Raw genomic sequence first — 22,996 nt, 5'->3', positions numbered from 1 at the left:
TCTTGCCCCAAAACAAAAATGAGTTGTCAGCTCAGGATTGTTTTTCCCCTGCCTGGAAGGCGAGCGGGTGTCCTCAAACATATACACATCGTTGATCAGGGGTACTTGCAACAGCAGCTGTGAAAGGTCCGGTGTAGCCAGATGCGACTGATCACACAGGGGTGGCCTAGAAAAGGAGCTCTTTTTCCAACAGTGAAGCTGCTTTATTTTAAGACAGGGTGGCATAGAGTTGCTGTAGCCTAGCGGTGAGACCCCAGGCTGAGACTAGGGAGGGCAGAACTCTGCTCCCAGCTCTACTGACCTGCTTGGGGTTCACCTCTGTTTCTGTTGCCTCTCCCTCCCCTCATAAGCTCTTTGAGGCAGGGGGTGTCTCACTGTGTTGTGCAGAATCCCATCAACCGAGGCCCAGGTCTTACTTGTGATCTTTAGGTGCAACTTTAATAGATGGAGCTATTAAGAGTAACATATGCAACTACCCCTCCCCTCGTTTCAGAGTCCTCATCTCGCTGGCATCGCTGCATTCAAAATGAGCATGCTTGGCTCATTCTCAGCCTGTCTCTGCTCCCAGGGAGGGAGCCCAGACTTGCTTCCGTGTTGCTATTTTAGTCTGAATATGAGGAGCTATTTCCTACTGGAGAGATCGATTGGACAGTGGAGTAGTCTCTCTCAAGGGAAATGGGTTAGACAGGGCCCTGAAGAATAAAATACAGGGAACGATCCTGTATTGGTCCACCAGAATTCAGGCCAAACTGAAGCATTTGGTAGCTTAAGCGCTCCATTGTCTGAAGCGTACAATGCAGTTTTATGTTAATGGACCTGATTCACTATACTGGTGGCACCCCTTGACTTCACTGCAGTTTTGTCTCAGTTACACCGATGGGAGAATCTGGCAAAGGGTCTATGGGGATGCGGTGAAGGGTGAAACTCCCTTCTAATGACCTGACTGGGGATCTGGCCTTTCTGTGGGACTGAGATTTTAGAGAAGAATTGAATTCCTCTCCCACAATTCCTTGTACCGTTGACAAATGCACCGTTCCTACCATCTTGCTGATACATCAGTATTAACCCACAAGTCTGAAATGTTTCCATATTCACATGCCTGGGGGGATGCGCATTAGCAGCTATATTAGTTTAGCAAAAGATGGAGAGCTCTCTCTTATATTGGCTACTACCAGGCTGACACTTAATTGAAGTGAGTTTAATGCAAGTTTTTCATGAGCAAATTTATTTTAAAAATGTACAATTTCTGCAAGACAATGAATATTTAACAGAGAAGTAGAGTATTTATTTCCTCATGTGCCAGGGGTACGATTGTAGTGTGGGCATTCACAGTGGTAGCCCTACATATTTGTGTGGAAATTGGTGACTATGTCTTGACCTGGCTTGAATGGGATTTTCAGTCTTGACTGGTCAAAGTGTCTAACACTTATAAATGTTTGCAAACATTTGAAACTTGTTCTCTTTGTTTTGTTGGTTTTGTTTCTTTCACTTGCTGCTCTGATTTTGTTTTTGCAGCTTTTGCAAATATTGCAAGGTTTTTTTATTTTTGCATAGAATAAGTTAGAAAACAAAGCCCAGACTTCCAAAAATTTTGCACCTAACTTGACTTCAGTTATTGCTGTTCCACAGTGCATAAATCCTGTTCTCTAACTGATCATTTGCACATACACATCCTGTGCACATACATGATATCACAGTGTCTGGGGTATAACAGTGCAGCCAGTTCTGAAAATCTGAGACCCGTTCCGGCTCATAGACCCACTCACATCATGGGGAAATTGCTAGAAGTGGCTAAGTAGAGACCACTAACGGACAAAAGCATGAGCTACCTTTTACATGACAGTCATGCTATCACATGCTAGTTATATTTACGCAGCAGTAGCTGATAATGATCATACATGTAGAAAGCACCTTCAGTCTAGCTGGATCCCAAAGTGCTTTTACAAGCCTTGCTGACTAGATTGACTGGATATACAGTCGTCATTTTGCCTGCCGCAGAAGTGCAGTCACCTCTGGGTTAAAGTGCAGCAACTCTTCAACAATCCATAGCAACACTACACAATAGTCTAAGGAAAGGACATGAAGGGTACTATATTTACTGGGAGTTGCCAAGGGAATAAAGGTACGAAGAATATAATGACCCAAGCTGGAATGGGGCCACACCACTGGGGCTAACACCCTGACTCTCAAATAGTGCCTGCCTATGTCATCCTCTTCAAGCCTCGAGGAGACACAGCCTCTAGAAGATACACAGTAGGGAACTGTTGTTTATGGGTTTTAGAGTGGGAGGTATGGGGTCAAAATCCCAACCCCATCAAAGTAATGGGAGTTCTGCTATTTGTTTCAGTAGGGCCAAGGTGCTACCCTAGGTGATGAGGAGTAGGTGTCTTCTATCCATCCCCCCTGTGATCCTATTCCCTTGCACATTATCTGTTCTTCTTGGCTCCAGCCCTCTGTCCCTTCTGGGAATGTTTACAGCTTGTACAGTATCTGGTTGACACATCTAAAGTGTTATCGCTCTGGATTTTTCTGTATAAGTCGCTTGTGCATTTGCATAGTGCCTTGTTCTATATTCATTGAAAAGGGGGCGGGAAGGTGTGTCAGTTCTGTCAAGGATTGAAATGACAAGTGAAGAACTCACAGAAGACGTGAAGATGTTTGGGCCCTGGAGGCCGTTGCAGATCATGACGATCTGCTTGGTGGGGTGAGGAAAAACAAACTGATTGCAGCTCAGTCAGGGGCAGGGCAGTCGCCTGAACCCCCTTTTCTCTCCTAGGCATGGGAGGATCAGAGGTTACCCTCTGCAGCCATCTAGATCAACAGGTGTAACTTTCACAGCTGAATTTCTGATACCAGTTTTCATTTAACCAGCTATTTCCAGAGGTCTCTTCATCTTGCCGCCTTTGGATGTTGCTTTCCTTGGGATGATATTGCACTGATGCAAGAAGCACTGTTGAAGTGGGTGAGATTATTTAGTGGAAATTTTGCACCCACAGATTTCTCTTGTGCGAGACCCACATCCAATATGAAATTAAAGACACTTCTGGATGGTATTTTATGTTAACATTGCCTCCTTCCTGTTTTCCACACACAAAGTAATTCCCTCTCAGTGGGGATGTTTGACGTGGTTTCCTCTTCGATCCCATGGCCATTCTTAGCCTTAGAGATTTAAGGCACCTTTGGATCAGTATTTTGAACTTGAACAGAAATATGGTCAATGCACAGAGCATGGAATTGGGCGGCCGGACTTGTATTCCCAGCCCTGCTGTGTGATCTTGGATGAGTCACTTCTGCTTCTTGTGCCTCAGTTGTCTGTAAATTGGGGAGAATACTGTTCTTTCTTAAGGGAGTCTCAGCAAATTAAATAATTTTAAAGTGCTTTGTGCTCTTTGAGTAGAAGATACTGCTATATGAGTTTTAAGTAAAGACAACAATATTTCACTGCTCACAAAGTGCCTACTAAGAATAGTAATATCTGTATGTGGAGAGTCGAATCCAGAAGAACAAGATAAGAATCTGATTGCAGAATACAGAAGACAAGTCATTTATTGTGCACTGTGGAAGGAATACAGAGCAATATGCTAACACAGTGGCACTGTCTATATGAGATGCTCTTTTCCAGTAGCTCAAGAGAGAAAATAGTTTACCATTCTGGTTAAGCGCTTCAGTGGTTGAACGCCCCTCCCTCCGCCATGCTGCTGAACAGACTGCGGAGCCGTGTAGTTTATGAAAGATATTGAAACATGGATGTGGAAAACTACTGTTATGCTTATCTCATTACCTATAACGGGGAAAAACATGCTCCAACTCTGCTCCAGGGAACTGGGGTTTATTACTCTCTCTTCTACTGCTCTCTCCATGACGTTAAGCCTGTCCCCTCACCTCTCTGCACATCTGTGGATGGGTGTCACAATCCTCGCTGACCTCACAGGGTGTGCTGAGACTCACTTAAAGACTGACTGATTGCAAAGCAGCGTGAAATCTGTGAGGAAAGGAGCTGTGTTGTTCCTCCCATCGTGATTTCCATTGTGGATAAACACAGTGTGAAAGCAAAGGGGGCTGGATTCTGAGCAGCGCAGCTCCCTGACCTTGAGACTGGCTTCACGCTGACATCTGAGCATCTAAAACAGCTTCAGAAACAGTGATTGCATCCATCGCTGCCCTACAAATAAAGAAACTCTGGCACAGCGCAGTTTTGTGACTCTCCCAAGATGATGCAAGGGCTGGAAATAGAAGCTGCAAAGGGGACTCCCAGTACTGTGCTCTATGTTAAAAGGCATGAGAGGGGAGAGAATGTTTTAATCTCATTTAATTGCACTTGGTTAATGATTCTAGAAGCAGCTTCCATATTTCATGGGGGTTTCTTAGGCATATGATTGCCTGCATATCAGTGCAGATACTGTGAGCAATTCTCGTCACATCAGAGATGCTCTGGCACTCCAGTAGATGTGACAATTTGTTTACCGGGGCCAAATCTTGCCCCCTCTCGCTCACATTAAGTAGAACCTTATGCCATGCAAAGCCCTGCTAAAACGAGTGGCTATGCTGTTACTATTCAGTGTGAGCCGGGTATCAAATCTGGCCCTTACCTGTTAAACATATTGTATCTTTTTCCATTCTTCCTTTCTCTGTCTCCTAAACAGAGTATATTTGTTGTCTATCTTCCAGTATCGAGGGGGGGATCTTCCAAAAAGTATTGCTTTCAGTGCAGCCAGAATGTGTGTGTGTAGTCCCCTCATGGTCTGGTGCAGCTCCAGCGTGTATTGTTCTCTCTTGCTCATTTGTTTAGCCTTCTTGGGAACCAGTATGTCTCTATGGGGTCTTAAAAATGTTTTCCGTATCCTATCACACTGCATCTAGTGTCCAACATGTTGCTCCTGTGCATCCTGGGGCATTTCCTTTGTATGGTTTATTTTATGTGGTGGGATATGTAACTCCAGTTGCCAGTGGGGCATTGATTGTCTTCTAGCTCTTCACTCTTCTCTAGTCTGGATTTTCTTGGACATGGCACTGCCAGAATGGTACGTGCAGAGTTTCATTTTTTATTGTGAATTTCCTCAAAGGGGCAGGATTTTTTTTCTCTGCCTTGGTGTGCATTTTGTTTAGGAGGTCCTGTACATTAGGGCTGTGCAGAATTTCGCCGGCTGTTTTGAATCAACACTGTTTTGACTCATTTTGAGCTCAAAACAGTGAAATCGAATCGAAACAAAGGGCTTCAAAACAGCCTTGAAATAAAATGAGGCTAGTTGAAATGTTTTGAAACTTTCTAAACGTTTCGAGTTTTGAAGCCAGCAGCGAGGTGGTGGGAGATGGGAGAACCAGGGCTGCACTCCCAGCAGCAGCCGGGAGCACAGCCCTGGCTGTCCCCATCTTCTGCCGCCGGGCTGCAGGAAGTCGATCACAGCACAGGGGAAGGGAACTGAGTCTGGGCTCAGTTCCCCTCCCAAGCGCTATGATCAGGCTGGGGATGGGAAGTCAGCCCAAATGGCCTAGCTTCCCATCCCCAGCCCGATCTAGCATGGGGGATGGGAACTCAGCCCAGCTGGGCTGAGTTCCTTTCCCTAGTGCGATGGTCAGACGAAACATCGAAACAGCGTCGAAACAGCCTCACCGTTTCAATGAAGCGAAACAGAACAACCGTTTCAACTCGAAATGAAATTTGAAACAGAATGCTGTTCCATTCAAACCTTGAAACTCAAGTTGAAATGGAACAGATATCGCACAGCCCTACTGTATATATCCAGATATTATAGCAAATTGTTTGCCTTCCGGGGCTTTTTAGAGTTGTTATAAATTTGTAGTGTCTCTTTGTGCCTCTGATGCCCATCCTCATCTTCCAGAGAAAGTGGAGTTTTGGGAACAGAAAACAATAGGACAGTGCAGGGTGACCAGGCTGAATGCATTGGCCAATACCCCCCTGGCTTCCATTGCCTTCTGCCTAATATATCGCCCTATGACAGGGCCCTGCATCTAGTTAGAAATAGGGATGGAGAATTGAGGGAAAATCTTTCCATTGATTTTACTAAGCTTAGGAGCAGGGTTTTTAATGACTTTTTTGCTCTCCCCAGCCCAGTTGCTTCCCCTAGGGATGTGCTGCCCACACAGTATTCTTTAAATGAAAACTAAAAGCTCAGTTGACAAATACACCCCAGATGTTTTTGTCACTATAAACCCACCAAAAAAGGATGCTGTGGAGCCATGGTCACTGCTCCAAGGGAGCAGCACCTGGAACCTTGCACTGAGATTATTTTAGATCCAAATCCTGCTTCTAAGGACAGGCCTCTGTTCTATATTATAGAGTGGTGGTTATTTGCAGTAGCACTGAGGGAATGGGGTAATACAGCTAAGTGCAGGGTAGCGTCTCTTGAGAGATCTATAATGCTTAGGGCTTTTCAGATTTATAACCCTTCACCAACACAGACTTGTTAATCTTACAACCCTCAGTGAGGTAGGTAAGTGGTGTTATTTCCCATTTACAGATGGGAAAACTGACTTGCCTAAGGCTACAGGCGTCAGTGTTGGAGCTAGGATCATAGTTCAAGACTTCCTAGCTCCTAGACCTTTGTGCTGGACAATGCTTCTCAAGAGAACCAAGGTCAGGCTTGGTCGTAAAAGCACCATAATATGGGGTGGAGGGAATCTAGTGCCCTGAGAGCATATTTCTTGGAAAATGCAGCATGTAATTCTACCAGGGCCAGATTCTTCAGACACTGGCATCCATTTTTACTAGTGCAAGTTGTGAGCACAAGTTGCAACAGCAAAAATGGAAGGCGAGGTAAGGCTGCTTTCGAGTTTGCTGTATCACCTCATCTGCAAAACATGCTTTGAGACCCATCAGATGAACACAATAGAGATTCCTGAACTGTTCCCAGATGGCTAGTGCCTGGAGACCTAGCCAAGCCCAGGAGCTGTAGGGCTCTCTGAATGCTCAGAGAAGATCTTTCACAATATCTGAAGGCAGGACTTCTCCTGCTACATTCATTGTCCCCATGCCTGACTTCTTCCTTGTAACCAGAACCATGACCTGCATGGTCCTTTTCAGAGCTGGCTGGCAAGTACCCCCATCTGTCAGGAAGCTCAGAGGATGGTGTCTGGGCATGGCATTGGGGCTCTGGGTGAATTGGTAGCACCTGGGGTAGTTACGGAAACATTCAAAGGTGTCACTGCAGTTCCTGCAGGGCCCTTGGCGGTCGGCGAAGGCTGTGGAGAACCGGACGGATGTCCTGCCTTCTCTGGTGGGGAAGGACTGGAGTGTGACGATGCTTTGGCGGCTGCAGCAGAGGATAGCGCGGATGGCCTGCAGCAGCGACAGGTCTTTGGAGAGAAATTTCTGGAAGTTAGGTTTGAAGAGCAGATACACCAGAGGGTTGTAGAGTGTGGAGGACTTGGCAAACACAGCACAGATCACAAAGGCAAGAACCGGGACCTGGCTGGCATCTCCGAAGGCTGCCCACATGGCAACGATGGCATAAGGGGTCCAGGCAGTCAGGAATCCAGTGCATACAGCAATGCTTAGCTGGGAAAGAAAAATGACATGGCATGGCCGTGCACTGCAGTGTGCCCAAGCCAGTTGTACACACAAGTTACAGTCAAACCACCGCCTGAGCGCATGGAAATGCTACGGAGGAGGTGGGGCTTGCAGTTTGAACCTGGACCCAAAACCAACTCCAGCCCCAGCACTTTATGAGCTGAGCTGGAACCTCATTCAAATCATCCAAGTTCAGCACCAGGAACTCTTGCACGTGCCCAAAACACAATCATAAGGAATAAAGCTTATAGATCTGCATTCTGCACTGAGCATTTTGGGTGCTTTCCTTCCTGCAGCAACATAGTTAATAGGGAAGGGGCTGGGGGAAATGAGCCAATAGTGAGTCAAGACCCCTGGCAGCAAAGTTAGGTAGGTACGTCTTCATCAGTATTCCTGCTCTAACCCTACCAGGCCAGCCACAGATTTGAGTGACATGCCACTCCTAAATATTTTTGTGGGTTCAGGACACATCACTAAAGAAAAAATAGTTCCTGAGAAAGACTGTGTGTCTGAAAATAAAGTGTGGTGTTTCAATGGGTGAAAGATTCCCTGTTCGCTCCAGCTGACTGTGAGGTCTTGGTGACACTTGGAACTTGGAATACAAACACCCTGAAATGGTGTGCCTGACCCCCATGGTTTGTGGTTTGGAAAGCTGTAGGATGCTTGGATAGGGGTACAATGCAGCTTTTACATGGTTAAACTGGTGGTCAGACACAGGAAAAATTATGTTCTAGCTCAGTTGCATGAAGCTTTCAGTTGCTTCAGCCATGTCCCGTCCTACACCATGCTGAAAACGCAGTGGGGAAAGGTTAAAAAGCTTGAGACTTTCCTTGGTGTTTTGAGCTATAAAGACAAAAAGCACTGGGGGAATGCATGTGATGAGTGGGTTCAGACAGGGATGATTAGCTGTTAATCATATAATGGAAGCACCAAGAAGCCCTGTCTGAGCTCAGGGCCCCTTTGGGCACAGGGAGAGACAGCCCCTTCCCCAAAGAGCCTGCAGCATGCCAGTCTTGGGATTCCACCTCCATCTTTCTTCACTGATGCACAAATGCGCATACACTTGTTCTGAGTTTATGCTGGAAGTATATCTATGCTAATCTATATCTTCTCTACTTTTGACAGATTTTTGTTAAATTACAATATTGGCTCTCAGTCTGGGGAACAATGAGTCATGAAGGCAGCTTTTATTATTTCCAGTGTAATCTGAAACACAAGCACGTTCATCTGATGGCTTTAAATAAGGAGGAGAGACGTATTATTAGCAGCCCAAGTGTAAACACCTGGAGAATTAATCCAGCTTGGTAAACACCCCCTCTCCCCCCTTCCAGAAGCCTTAAAACAGTCTCATCCTTTGCTACAAATGCTCGTCATAAATGCTACAAATATATTGATGCAGGTTCAAAATCCAGGTCTACATCATCAACCCCACTCTCTGCTACGGATGTGAAACGTGGACCTACTATCCACCATCTCAAGAGCCTAGAGAGGTATGGCCAAGGATGCATCTGGAAAATCTTCCACATCAAGTGGGAAGACTGCCACACAATGCCAGCAGCCTCACAGAAGCCAATGTTACCAGCATTGAGTCAGTGATCCTCAAGCACCAGCTCTACTGGCCTGCACATTGTGCATGGATGCCTGACTCTTGACTCCCAAAACAAGTGCTTCTGCTTACAGATTCATAGATTGTTAGAGGCTAGAAGGGACCTTGCAAGATCATTGGGTCCAGCCCCGCTGCACTAGGAAGGAAAGACAACTGGGGTCAGGTGACCCCAGCGAGGTGACCATCTGAACAGCCTGAGGTCTCTCAGTGGCAAAAGGGAATGCTACAAGGGCACACTGAAGGAGTACCTCAAGAAAATGGACATTGGCATCAAGAGTTGGGGGAGCTGGCTGCCAACTGACCTCAATAGTGCTGCTACCTCGACCAAGTGGCAGCCCATTTTGAGACAGCATCCTGCCCTCAAAGCACAGAAAAGAGTGGAGGAAGAAGAAGGAAAGGAATCCCAGCCTGCAACCTACTCTCCCCTGCAGAAAGGCCTGCAACTTCTGTGGATGGATCTGTGGATCCAGACTGGCCTCTTAAATCATCTCAGGAGACATCGGTGAGCTGTGATAGAGATTGTGGCAGAATGCCATCTCTGTATCTCCCCAAACTCTGCTATTAGGCGGATGACCAATCTGACAATTTGGTTACCATGGTCACTGCAGAGGGCAGATAGCTCTGGCCCCATTAGCTTCAGGTAACCCTGAGTTGTAGCCTGAGCTGGATACATTCCTGAGGGAGGGAGAAACCTGCTCCTTCTGCCTATATGACTGGCCTCACACACCTGGGTGGGGGTTTAAACTCCCTATTGTTCTAAGCAATGTCCTCATGACTGGGAGGGGGCTAGAGATCCTGCCAGTCTACCTGGCAACCAGTGATGCATTTCAAATTGGTTGACTGGCAGCCAACAGCTGCTGGCCTTCATTGGATCAGGTAAATGAGGCCATGAGGTCTATATAAGTTAAGGACTACCTAGGAGATGGGGCAGCAGCCATGATAAAAACTGTGAGAGAAGCTGGACCATCTGAAACTTGCTCTCTATCTTGAAACTCGTGTTCAAAGATCTGCTTTCCTCCAGAGGGAATCTCCACCTGCCTCTGGGTGGTACTTGTGAGTAAGCTACTTGAGATCTAACTAGATATATAGTTTGCAGTAACTCAGATGCATGATCAAAGGCTGCCATGCCACTGTTTGCTCTAAGGTATTTCTCTGATACTGGTCTACCCTGTACCCTATTCCAAACCTACTCCTTGTAACCAAGAAAGTTCTCCTCTGTACCTAGCATGGGAGACTTATTGGGAGAGGGTCTAGATTATGCCTTTGGGTCCCCTTGGTTCGGCTGACTAAGGGAGACCACTATTTGTGCCTCAGACTGAGAGAAGCACGCCAAGTTCTTGCAGTGGGTCGAGTACCCCTCAAGGACTACTAGGCCTGTATTTCCCAGGGAGTACAGAGCCAAGATCAGTTCAGACCCTGGGTGGTGGCGGCATTATCTCCAGGCTCGCGGGTGTGCTCCAGGAAGGGGGTCAGCTGGATGTGAGGCGCCCCCTAGGAGGCACTCGGAGCCTGGAAGGTGGTCGGGTGCAGTGAGGTGGGTGGCTCAATGCAGGAGCACCCCCTACTGGCCCGCCACAGAGATCATCCTCCAATCAAGGGACTGTCGATCACAGATGCAGCTTCAAACAGGTGCCTGGCTCGGTGCTTCAAACAAGTCAGCATTTGAGTCAGCGAGCAAGACCTTAGTGTGTGCAAGTATCACCCCCAGGAAGCAGCCTCCATCTGTCACTAGTGATGGTGGCTTTGCCAGCCTGACTCCAAGTTTCTCCTAAATAAAGGACAATGCTCTTCTTGAAAATCAAGGCAGCTCTGGGAGGAGCCTGTCACAAGATAAGCTGGGCTTCCCAACCTTTGACTTGTACTTTCCTTTTATTTTTATATATAATATGCTTTCCCCGCATCATGTCTTGTGCCTGGTTAATATCAGAGGAGAGGTGAATAGCCTCAAACAAGATTATTTGTTATACATATAATGAGAGATTTGTACTTGTCCTGATTCTGCATGTTTCAGTCACGTGTCACTGTGCAGGGAAACGGCACTATCTGTCTCTCTCCCTTTCCTATTTTCACATTCTCAATTATTTATTAGTTGCACTTTCCAAATCCTCAGGCGTCCTTCTCAGCTGCCAAAGCATTTTGGGGGCGTTTGGATACTGATATATGTATTTTTTTCCCCATTTGGAAATGAAAGAGATGGGACAGAGCTGCAAAATCTGGATTCAAGTGCAAATCCAGTTTTAACAAAAATTTGGAATGTGGCATCTTCAGCTTTGGCTTTGGGCCCGGTACTAGTGAGGAGCAATCAGTTTCAGCTTTGTAGCCTTCTACAGCTTTTCTGTTGAGTTTTTGGGGATGTTCTAAGATGAGATTCTGTGCCTGTAGATACTGCGTCATTTGTAAATATGTGTGCATTCACTGCACGTGTGCACCTTAACCTGGTAATTATGTGCCTGACAGAATCAATCAGCCATCTGCATATGTAATTGCACATGAAAATTTGGCATGCATTTGTACATTTAACTTGTCCCTCGCACTCTCCCTCAGCAGTGGTGGAGGCGTATCACCTGATGGCGCCTGGCATTGATAAGAGGAGGGTAATGAAACCTCATATTTTTGGCAATCGCTGGTGAAGTTTGGAAGGAATTGCCTTTGTGCGTGTTGCTTAACTGGGCATGTACAGAACTGGGTGTAGCATCAGATACTGCCTGCTGTCAAAAGAAGAATGCTAGACTTGAAGTGGCAGTGACCTGATGCACTAAGGCAACTAATCCCGTGTCATCTCTAGTTAGTGACTGGGGTTGGGAGTTCAGCTCTTCTTGGAGATCACAATAGTGAGAGATGGCCTCTTAGATCACCTCTTAGATCACCTACCAGGACCCCAAGCCCAGAAGGGATGTATTGAGCATTAAACTAGTGGGTGATCAACAAACAGGGGAAGGAAGATACAAAGTGCATGATGCTTTCTGGTGTTGCTGCAATACCAAGGAAACAAGCTCCTCACCTATGTCCCTGCTTGTACTAGAAGTTGTGCTTCAGCTGCAGAATTCTGTTCCCACCTGGCTTGAAATGTGAACCTCCCCAGAAACTCGGCTTGTCCAAATTCACAGCTACCCCCAGCTGCTTTTTTATATTTGATCAAACTTTGTGCTTTACACACAGATCTCAAGGGGCTTCACAAAAGAAAAGAAGCATCCTGGTCCCCATTTTCAATTGAAGAACTTAAGGCAATGAGAAGGATAGGGGCCTCCCTCAGGTCAGAGGAAATCTATGGCTGAGCTCGGAGCAGAACCCAAGCATCCTGCATCCCAGGCCAGTGAGCCTCTCTGCATCTCCTCAGATAAGAGTCTTCCCACGTGTGGTGAGACCTCTCCCAGCAATGCCCCCTGCCCTGCCCCACTTTCCTACCTTTACAATCAGACTGTGCACACTGTTGTTTTTGCTCTGTGCAGACATATGTTGCTTCACTGCTCTTCTGGACACTTTCACAGTCCAAAGGATGAGTGAGTAGGAGATGACAATCAGGAGACAGGGGATGATGTAACAGAAGATGAAGAGAGCCACGACATAGACCATTGCCTCTCTGGTTGAAGCTTTCCACGTAATGCAGCAGGCTGTTCCATAGGGCTCTGGTCCATAACTGCCCCAGTCAGCTAACGGTGCTATAGCAAAGGCAAGTGCATAGGCCCAGATGCACAGTAACAGGATGCCAGCATGGGTGGGAGAGAATTTATTGCCTGCAAAAGAGGGAGATACAGCTGAGATAAGGAGAGGCAACATATTTCTTGCACCCTCATTCTGTGCTCTTTGATGCAGGTTGCTTTCCCTCCAGGCAGTGAATGCGCTCTTGACTGTTGTTTTAAAAGACCCAGCTACCCCCTCTCTAACGTTTTCAGTTTTCATTTGCAAAGGAACTGATTTGAGAAAATGTGGTAAATGTGCTAAGGGTTCAGACAAAAGTGTGAGTTTGGGGTTCAGGTTCCTAAAAGTTGTGGTTTCTGGTTCAGGTTTTCAAAGGGCTTCTGGAAATGCAGGTTTTTGTGCATGCAGTTCCTTTGAGGAGCACATATGCAGGCAGTAAATGGTCTGCACACAGCGGGCTCTTTGGGTATGTACGTACGTAGGGTTTAATGCAAACAGCTGCAAATCTCTTTCGGAAGCCCTTTAGTAGGAGTCCCTTAAGGGCAACGTCAGTGGAAAGCTCCAGCCTGGAGGGCTGGATCTGCATGTTTCAGTTTTAATCTGCTGTTGATTCATCCATACGCTGATTATGCCCCCCACGCATACTTCCAAAGTAATACTATAGCAATATTGATTGTAGTAAGAAAATAATGTGACTCTTGGATATCTGCCATGAACAATGAATGGAATTCAGAATAGAAATCAAATGTGCATGCCCTGAAGGCTGATACTATGTGTACCTGCAACAGATTGTTTTCTGGGGTTTTCTGTATGCAGGACATTATTTAATGTGTTTTTTTAATTTGAGTCTTTTTCCCAGCTGACTAGCGATCATCACTGTTTGTTCAAGACTGGTACAAAACACAGATTTGTAGATATGAGGCCCATATTTTCAAAAAAAATGCACGTGGTTGCACACCTAATTGGCATGAAATCAACATGAACATATACACTATCTTGGTCGTGTGGTAGTACCTCTAGGTTCTTAGCATGAAATCTGTGGGCATCTTCACATTCTCCAGTAAGGAGTTCCATAGCCTTGGCCCTATTGCCAGCCTCACCCTGAAGTCTGAAAACTTCCTAGTTCAGGGAGGAGTACAGCTATGGAGGGAGGGTCATTGTTACAGAGGCATGCTTGGAGGTATCTTGGGCAGTCTCTGAAAATTTGGAAGGCAAGGTGCTCCTGGCAGCTATTCAGAGAACAGTGCTGTGTTCTGGCATTACCAAAGCTCTTGTGATGTTGCACAGCTCATTCGCAAACCCAGCGAGGGGCAGACACCCCACCGGGAGGCACAGGACAGTATGATCAGGCCTGCTTGTTAAGGTGGGTCTCAGTCTTCTCACTACTTATAAATGAAAGAGAACAGTTTTCACACTCATTGTGATGTACGTGTTCAGTTCCAGTGAGGGCTCTGCGGGAACTCTGTATTAGCAGCCTCCTTTAATTCAGGGCACAGTGTTAGTGGCAGCTAGGTTTCTAAAGTATTTCCATCTTCTCACTTAGAAAGTTCATCACTCTAACATCACTTTTACTTTGGCTAGTTTCATCTTCATAAAGGTGTTTGTCTCATGTGGGCAGAGGGAGATGGAGTTTTTCTCATCAGAAGAAATGGTGATGATTAGTGACCTACTTAATCGACAGTTTTCACAGAAACCACAAAAAATGGCAGTATGTGCGATCACCAGGAAATAGTCCATCAGCTGTGATTTCCCATGAAAATTCCTGCAGATCAGTGCGGGAATACAACCCTCATTTTCTGTGATTCTATGAAGTCAACCCCCTCCCAAAAAACAGCGTATTATTCATATAATGCGCTGTTTTAGAAACTCCCAATCCTTACCCTGATACTTAGACAACACCGCAATCCCTGCAGCCATTCATGTGCTTGAGACTTACTGACTGTCTGCAGTGATGGCGGGGCCACTCCGCCAATCTGCAGCGAGGGGCAGGGCTGCCAGAAAATGCCAGTGAAATTGGCCCTTCCTGCTGTAAGCAAGCCATGAATATGGCTTCACCTTGCTGCAAGTGAAGTAGGTCCCTAATGACAATACCCTCTGCACGTTGGCTGCTGAGGCCACGGCATCTCGAAGCTCTCCTCAGCATCTCCACGTGGTGGGAGTGAGCTTTGGGAGAGAGAATCCATGGGTGAGCAGTCTAGACAGAGAGCAACAGTTGCCCCTCACTATTTTCTGCAAACATCCAGGACTAGAGTCATTTCAGAGTGGTCTTGTACCAATTGAGCATCTTTCCTTGCTGTTTAGGTGCCTGTTACACATGACACAGTGAGTCAAAATGGGACAGAACAAGCTTTCAGGCAGTTAGCTGCTGAGAACTGAACTCTTTCCACTTCACTATAGGCAACTCCCAGTGAAATGGGATGATGGAAACTGCAAGGCTACAGGCAGCCCTGCTGAAGTGTCAGATTTTGGGCAAACAGCCAGAGCTGCCTGCCATTCACCCGTGACTTGTGTCCAGCCAGGAGGATGCTGCAGCAAACACGCACGGCACGGCCTTCCTCAGCAAGAGCAAAAGCAAAAGCAGCTGGCTTTAGCTCAGAAGGGAAATGCTGGAAAAGAACAGGGCCTGATGTTCCTCAGAGGAGCCCAGAGAGTTGCGTGAGCATTAATTAATAAAACTCTGTGAGGCTCCTGGGAGATGTGCACACACGTACTGCTGTTCCCAATTGACAGAGCTGAGAAGCAGGGCAGAGAGGAAGGCTAACTGACATGCACAACAAATGCCACAGCCAGTTCCAGACTTCTGCAATGGCTGGATAGCCCTGGCTTCCTCTTCACTCCCAGAGTCCATGTAAATCAATGCCCAATTACCCCAGTGACTGCGAAAATGGGCCTGTTCAGCCTGGGGTCTGTATTGTGCAAAATGGAGGCACCCCAAGAATGAGCTATACTAATACTTGACTTATAATAGTCTTACAGGCATCAGCATTTGGATTATTTAACACTGGGCCAAACTCTTGCCTACCCTTTGTCCGTTAGAGGGACTGTCTTTGGAGTCAGGGCAGCCTTTGAAGTCAGAACTGTGACTTCCTTTGTCCATGCGGCACCAATTATTGATATACCAAATACTATCTTCACTATAGATGATGCTGATAATGATATGGAGAACGTGTTGAAGTGAAGCCCTTTCTATTCAGGCCCTCATTGGCCCATGGGATGATGGCTTGAACTCTTTCCAGTTCCTAAAATGTTGGGCTATTCAGGCGTTTATAGGATGAAAGATGCTGAGAGCCCCTAAACATGGCTGGAAAGAGGGATTAGGGAAGCAGGCAGAGTGTTATTGCATCTGGGAACGGGGAGAGGGGAGCAGAGGAAGATTGGGCCTTTTTATTTCAATTCAAATCAGCATCATAATCAGAACTGCTTTCATAAAAGCCAGATTGTTCTGCACAAGGGTGGGTTGGGCTTTTTCTCGCTGTCTCTCAATTCTTCCCTCCCTCCCTTAAATCCTACATCCTCTGTTCTGCCAAGAGCTTAATTGTAAAGAGCTAAATCTTCAGACATATGTAAGAATAACTTTTATTTTGAATCTATGCAATTAAAAATATGCTGAGATTAGTCATTTCCTAGAGGAGGATGCACAAGTGCATGCCAGGCAGATAAGCTCAAGATGCCATGCAGGCAGCACTGGAAAAATCTCAAGAGTGGAACCAGAAATTGCAGAGGGAGATGGTGCTAGTACCTGGCTGCCTTTTCATGTCCAATATTATTCTTTATCTTTCCTTCCACCTTTTGTGGTATTTTTTGCAGCCATAAAAAGGAATCCCAAGAGCCTGGTGCTGGCTGCAGCTGAGATGACTCCGTTCCAATGCCAGCTACAAACTGGACTGTCATTAGCCAGGGTCAAGTGAATGTTGAGGTGGCCACCACTCAGATTCCTGCAAAAGTTTGCAGGCAAATCCTTATGTCCCAGCAAAATTGTCTTCTTGAATATGCAGCTGCAGGGTTAAACGTGGCAAAACAGGGGTTTGAGCTCTCCCACCTGAAGGTACAGCCTCCCAGAGAGCTCAATCCTGCTCTCGCCGAAGTCATGAACAGAACACAATAGTTCAGGATCAGGACTCAATTACCCTTTGAGAAACTGCTGTGTAAACTAGCCTGGGTGTCCCTTCCCTGGCCCACTGTATTAGAAATGCATTACTGTGTTCTGAGCATGTTTAAATCACTAGTCTGTCAGACACCGTCACAAGATGGATGCCTGTGTAAGGGGTGACTGAAATCCTGCTATTTTGGGTCTTACCATACTCACTCAGCATCCATTCTGGGCTACAGCAAAAGGAATTTATGGGAGAATATATCTCGGAAAATTTGTCTGCAAATCAAGTTAATATCTTTCATTTTTATGATATTTATATTTCAGCCTGTAAGCCAAAAGCCACTGTGAAGATATATGCAGGCGGGCAAGTCCAGCTGCCTAAATAAGACAAAAAAAGAGCAATTCCTGCAGGAGGAGAGCTGAACACTTTGGTTGCAATTTCAGAAGCTCCCTCTTTTGTGGGTGCAGTTTGTACCCTGTGTTTTCTGCTAAGTTTGTTTTCAGGTAAAAATGTGGTCTGTCTCTAGGAAAATAACTCTTCCTATTGCCAACCTGATCCTAGAGTATTGATGATTTAAATAGAGTCCAATAAATACTGTTTATGGTGCATCAACATAAAAGATCAGGAGGTTTGCACGTCTGAATAAGACACGTGCAAACCATGGCAGCTCCATTTCTCCTGTTTTAAGAAGCTGCACACATGGAGCTCTCCCTGCCATGGCACTGAGGTGGAGCTTTTGTCCTACAAGCCCTGTCTTTTGGAGCGTCTATGAAACAACTGACCTTGCAGCTCAACAAAACTTTGCACCCCTGGTACTTCCTGCCCTGCACCAGCTCAGCTCCTAACAAACCTCTACCTCCTAGCAAACTGTAGGGCCTGCTTCTGTCCCAAAGCTCCCAGTAGTTTCATCAAGACTGCTTGGGGTGTTGGGATGGGCCTCTCTCAGTAAAGACACACCTTGTACTGTGACCTGGGTCACTTCAGAGATCAGGAATTTTGGTGGATTCTGAAGTTTGAAGGACTCTTGAAGATAATACAGTGCCAACAATGCTTCCTTTTAATACAAGAGTGACTCAGCTGGACCACATCTATTGACAACATGCTGTACTGCCTCGGCTCTCAAGGAACATGCATGTTTTCTCTAAGAAATTTCCACAGTGCATATGACCTTCTTGCATATATGTTATAGATGCATCAGTGAGGATGAAGATAAAAGCCCAGACATTCAGAACTGAGTCTACATCTGTGCGTGCTGCTTGAGCCTAAGTTGAGTCTGCGATTATCCTCCAAATGCCTATAAGCTGACAGTAGTGCAGGTCCAGCCTTGTTAAGTATGTGCATAAACAGAAACTGCATTAATATTTTTGCACATACAATCTTAGGAAAGCTGGCCCTGACTCACATTTCTGATTTGCTACTGTGCAGTAGGTTGGACTAGACAAGCTCTACTTACCAGCGGCTGCAACTGGCTTTTCTTTCAGTCTTGTACAACACTAAGCATAAGGCTGATGTTGATGATAAGATGATACTTGCATCTGAATGCAGACTTGCAGCCATAAAACAAGAAACTTCCCAAACTGGACACAGGCAATATGGCCACTGGGTCAAGGCAGAGCAAGTGATAGCTGTGTCATAAGCCCATGTTAAATAACTTCCTTCAGCTGCCAGAGCAGGTGCATCTACACGTGCAAATAATCTGGGAACAGTTTACTCTTGAGGCACATGTCTACATGTGCAGAGATGCAGGAGGAGATTTGCTGCTCTGAGCAGCAGACTGCTCCTGCTCCCTGCAGCCCTACAATGGGCCCCTGCAGCAGCTGGGGGAGCTCTAGGCTCTCCTTGGGTACTAGCCCAGGGGCCAGGAGAAAGCTGTCTCCTGGCAGGGGCTGGGATATTGCTCCCTACCCCTGGGAGCTGCCTGCTGCTGGGGTGGGCTCCACCACCAGAGCGTGGGTGGGGACAGGGTCCCTCTGCCCCAACACCATGGAGCTCCTAGCTCCCACTCCGCGATCGCAGAAGGATCTCCTGGCACTGGCCCCATGACTGTAGAGCTGGCACTAGGAGAGAAGGATCTCCCAGCCCAGGCCCTGCAACTGTGGGAGATAAGGGTCCTCAGCAGCAGGCAGCTCCTGGGGGCAGAGAGCAATCTCCTGTCTCCTGCTGCCCAGCAGCACATTTGCTACCAGTCAGGTGTCCACATGTGTGCTACTACGCAGTAAGTAATCTCAAATAAATTTGCTATTTGCATTTGCAGGTACACATATACTTACTGCACAGTAAAACATCTCATGTAGATGCACCCAGTGACTCTCAAACTGGTGTAAAATTCTCGCCTACCTCTGAGACCAGCCGTGAAATCCTTCCCAGCCTGATCATTACACACTGAAGCTGCATGAAGTAAGTATAATTAGTGCAAATGCCCCAGCACACCTAGGGAGTTGTTTTTGGGAAGTAACTTCTGATTCACAGAGCCTATCAATCTCTGGATTGCTAGAAGACACACTCGTGTGTTCAGTTGTACACAGTATGGGCCCGGTGTCCTAACTCATTGCTCCATCTAATTTGGGATTGTGAAATAAAACATGTAAGTAACTAGCTCGCACCCATGCTTCCAAGGACATGCTGGATTGATTGCATTGCATGAACTAGTTGCTGGGATAATGATACATTTACATTTTGCATCTTACAAAAGGAAAGCAACTAGCTTCAGGAGCACTGTTTGTGGTAATTATTGTAATCTTTAAAATGTTTGATGAATCCGTTCCCTAATAGAAAGCTCTTAGAGCAGGGAATTGCCAAGGGATTTGTGAGCGACTGACAAAATGTGAAAGACTGAGGGGAGCTGAGGGCACGTAGGGAGGGAGAGGGTAACATATCTCGGCACTTACCATATGTTGGGTAACAGACCTTCAGGCAGCAAACTGTGCTTAGCACTGTGAGACTGGTTAGACTGCACAGGCCAAAGAACACTCCACAGAAGGCATAAAATGTGCACATTGCATGGTCAAACAGCCACCTGGAAGGAAAAAATCATCAGGTCAAACCAAGCCCTTTGTGTTCATATAGCATGTTAAGCTGAGGCCTCCAGCTCCTTCTCTGCATTTCATTGATGCAGTCTTGCTCTTCTGGCAGGCTTGTGACCGTGTATCAGTTGTAGGGAAGTAATAAAAACAGCTGTCATGTCCTTAGTACTTCTCATCCAGATCCCAAAGCTCTTTTACAAAGGTCAGTAAGGATCATTGTCCCCATTTTATAGATGGGGAAACTTTCTTTGGGGCACAAAGAAGTGAAGATATTTGCCCAAAGCTGTGCAGCAAGTCAGTGCCAGAGCTAGGAATAAGAATGTAACAGGTCTGTTTTGGAAGGACAGTGCATGTAGCTAAACTATCTGTATTAAAGCTTAGTTTGGAGATACACAATACTTCAAGTTACAAATCCTGCTGGCATAACATCCTGCTACAGCAAAAGGCAAGGCATCTACAGTTTATGACCTGTAAATGGCTCCTTTGGGACAACTCTGGCTTTTTCTACTGCCTCAGTGGTGCCCTACAGTGTCACAGGGATTTGGACTGTCACTCTCAAAGCCCTACAGGTCCACCCCTTGTTGGGTAGTAGAAAGACAATGTGCAACCTGCAAATGATATGCTGGCAGCAGCAAGCCTGATGGCCAAACCAGGATTGGCAAGGGGAGCAGTGTGAGTCAGCAGAGGGAATGAGAAGGGAGCTATGGCCAGAGAAGAGCACACATATAGTGCCCATAGCAGGGCCAGCAGCAGCTACTTGTTCAGGTGAGTATTGGCTAGGGAAGAGGAGGGGACAAGCAATGACTACTCCCACAGCTGGGGCCATATCACATTACATTTAGCTCACTCTGTTGAGGATAGTGCTTAGGCCTGGCCCTGGGCATAACTTCCTATTGTAGAAGAATTAACACCATATTTTCTCCCCATTCACACTGGATTAATTCCATGAGATTTACTCCAAACAACCCCATGCAACTGTGCTCTGAATTTGGTCCCCCTGAGAATTCATCAGGTCAAGGTAGGCCCTTCAGATTGGCATCCAGAGAAACCCACTTGAAGTGCAACGACTTTCAGCTGAACTACCTGTGTGCAAAGAAGGAGGGGGTGGCCAGAGGGAAGAGCGTCAGTGTCATGCCCAGGTCACTGACGGCCAGATTCACGATGAAGAATTCGGCAGGCTTCAGCATGGATCTCTTCCGATAGGCCACCAGCAGGAGCAGGGAGTTCCCAAAGAGAGAGATGATGCCTGAGAAAGTTAGAGAGAAACCAACCAGTAAATGCTAGCCCAGCTTGCCAGCTGCAGGATCAGTGAATGACTGGGAGTGGGATGCATCCCTATAGGTAGGTATGAGTCTTGCTGGTCACAGGCCATCTCACTGCGGGGTTGTGTTCACTTAACCAATCCTCTATGTGTACCCAGAGGTCAACTCTTCCCTGCCCGTCTGAATGTGATGAGGGGAGAACAGATGCACCTCACATGCACAGACCTTGGGACTGGCCTTAGGATTGGTGTAATGCTCTGAATAACATATCTTCTTAATTCTTAATCAAGGGGGAACTGAGAAACAGGGAAATTTGAGAGTATAGTGAGTACTTTGGGGATGCTCCTCCAAGACAGGCATGATCGGCAAAGCTCCTAACTACGTACCTCTCCTTCATCTCAGTACCTTATGCATTGGTTAATGAGTACTCAGAAATCAGACTGGTTGGAGACAAGATATGGGACTGCACTAGAATTCAGTTCAGTCTGTCTGCTCAGCCTCTTGGAACAAAATAGTTAATACTGGGTGTGCTAGGGCAGGAGTCCTTTGTACTACCATCGCTACATTATCTTGTAGAGTTGCATCTGTTCTCATATTAGCTCCCCTACACCGTGCTTTAAGGAGCACCAAGTAACCAGCCAGAGCCAGGGAACTTGAAGCTGTCTTGGATGCATCATCTGAAGTGTTTCAAGGACAGCAGTGTCTTCAGACTGTTCAAGGTCTGTTGCACCCCAACACGTGACATATTTCTTGGACATGCTGGTAAAAAAAGTGGCTTTAAATAGTTCAGCGCAGAACATCCATGAAACTATGGCATCAGGCTCTGAGGGTGTTGAGAGCAACTTTAAATGTCATTACTTCCAATTGCTGCTAGAAATGCTTCAGAACACAAGGGCCCAGGGCAGCAGGTTGATCACCAGGTAGGCGCATGCAGGGCACAGAGTCCAATACAAAACTTGCTTCTGATGACTGAAGAAGAGACAAGCCCGGCCATTTCCATGTAGATACATGATGTGTATTTTGCTGCTGCTGTTGCAATATGATGCCAAGTAATTAGGCATGTTTGTTTGCCAGGAAGAAATTAAAAAATCTCCCTAGTGTGAGTCTGTGCTGTACAATGTTGGGCTTACAAAGTAAACAAGGAGGAGGATATCATGAAGATTAAGGGAAAATCTAGCATAAACGACAGGGAAAAGCTGGTGTTTTCTTTTCAACGTATTAAAAAAACCCAGCAGTAATTAAATTGTTATGCCCAGGGTTTTCTCATGCTACTAAGCAACATTAGGTTCATTTAAAGTGTGTTTTTATGTATCCACCAAGGGGTCCCCAGCTACTCCAGGGGCAGGTTACATGGTACTGGAATTACTTCCTAATGGATTAGGCTGTAAATTAAATATTGTGATTACAATTTGCATACATAAGCTGTATAATGGCTAATACAAAGATCTTTTCCTCAATACATTAGCAGCGGGGCTTGCTTCTGAGTAAACTGCTGGCCAATGCTGTCAGGGTCACTTAATGGGAAAAGGTTTGGAAACATTTGTTCTTGTTTCCAGCCCAGTTAGAGCTCTGTAAATCTCTTGGCTCCTTCCCTCACATCTCATTTTGCCAGCTTTAGCATCTTCTAGGATCTTTAGTAGCCATCTAGAAGGACCTGGCATTCTCACCTTTACTATCTCCACCATAGTTGTGAGTGGAGTGCAGACCTGTTTCTTTCCATGTCTGCTGTTGTGCCGATCTCTTGGCTGGGATGAGATAGGAGGTCATTTAGTCTCAAAGCAGGACCATCCCCAACTGACATCCCTTCCAACCCTCATTTTCTATGATTCTGCTCTATATGGGTG

General features: G+C 46.3%; 1 protein-coding gene across 1 annotated transcript in view; it reads right to left on the bottom strand.

The window, feature by feature from the left end:
• Positions 1–1,208: 1,208 nt before the first annotated feature.
• LOC102567150 (opsin-5-like) overlaps positions 1,209–22,996 on the bottom strand; it is a 43,260-nt gene continuing 21,472 nt past the window's right edge. The window contains exons 3-6 of the mRNA XM_059733158.1: positions 20,974–21,136; positions 19,756–19,883; positions 12,540–12,868; positions 1,209–7,516 (exon numbers count right to left, since the gene is read on the bottom strand). Coding sequence (XP_059589141.1) covers positions 6,929–7,516; positions 12,540–12,868; positions 19,756–19,883; positions 20,974–21,136 — 1,208 coding nt within the window. The 3' untranslated portion in view covers positions 1,209–6,928. The remainder of the gene's footprint in view (positions 7,517–12,539; positions 12,869–19,755; positions 19,884–20,973; positions 21,137–22,996) is intronic.

The sequence above is a fragment of the Alligator mississippiensis genome, chromosome 9 (genome assembly GCF_030867095.1).
Source record: "Alligator mississippiensis isolate rAllMis1 chromosome 9, rAllMis1, whole genome shotgun sequence".
NCBI lineage: Eukaryota > Metazoa > Chordata > Crocodylia > Alligatoridae > Alligator > Alligator mississippiensis.
This window is presented reverse-complemented; position numbering and strand designations above follow the sequence as displayed.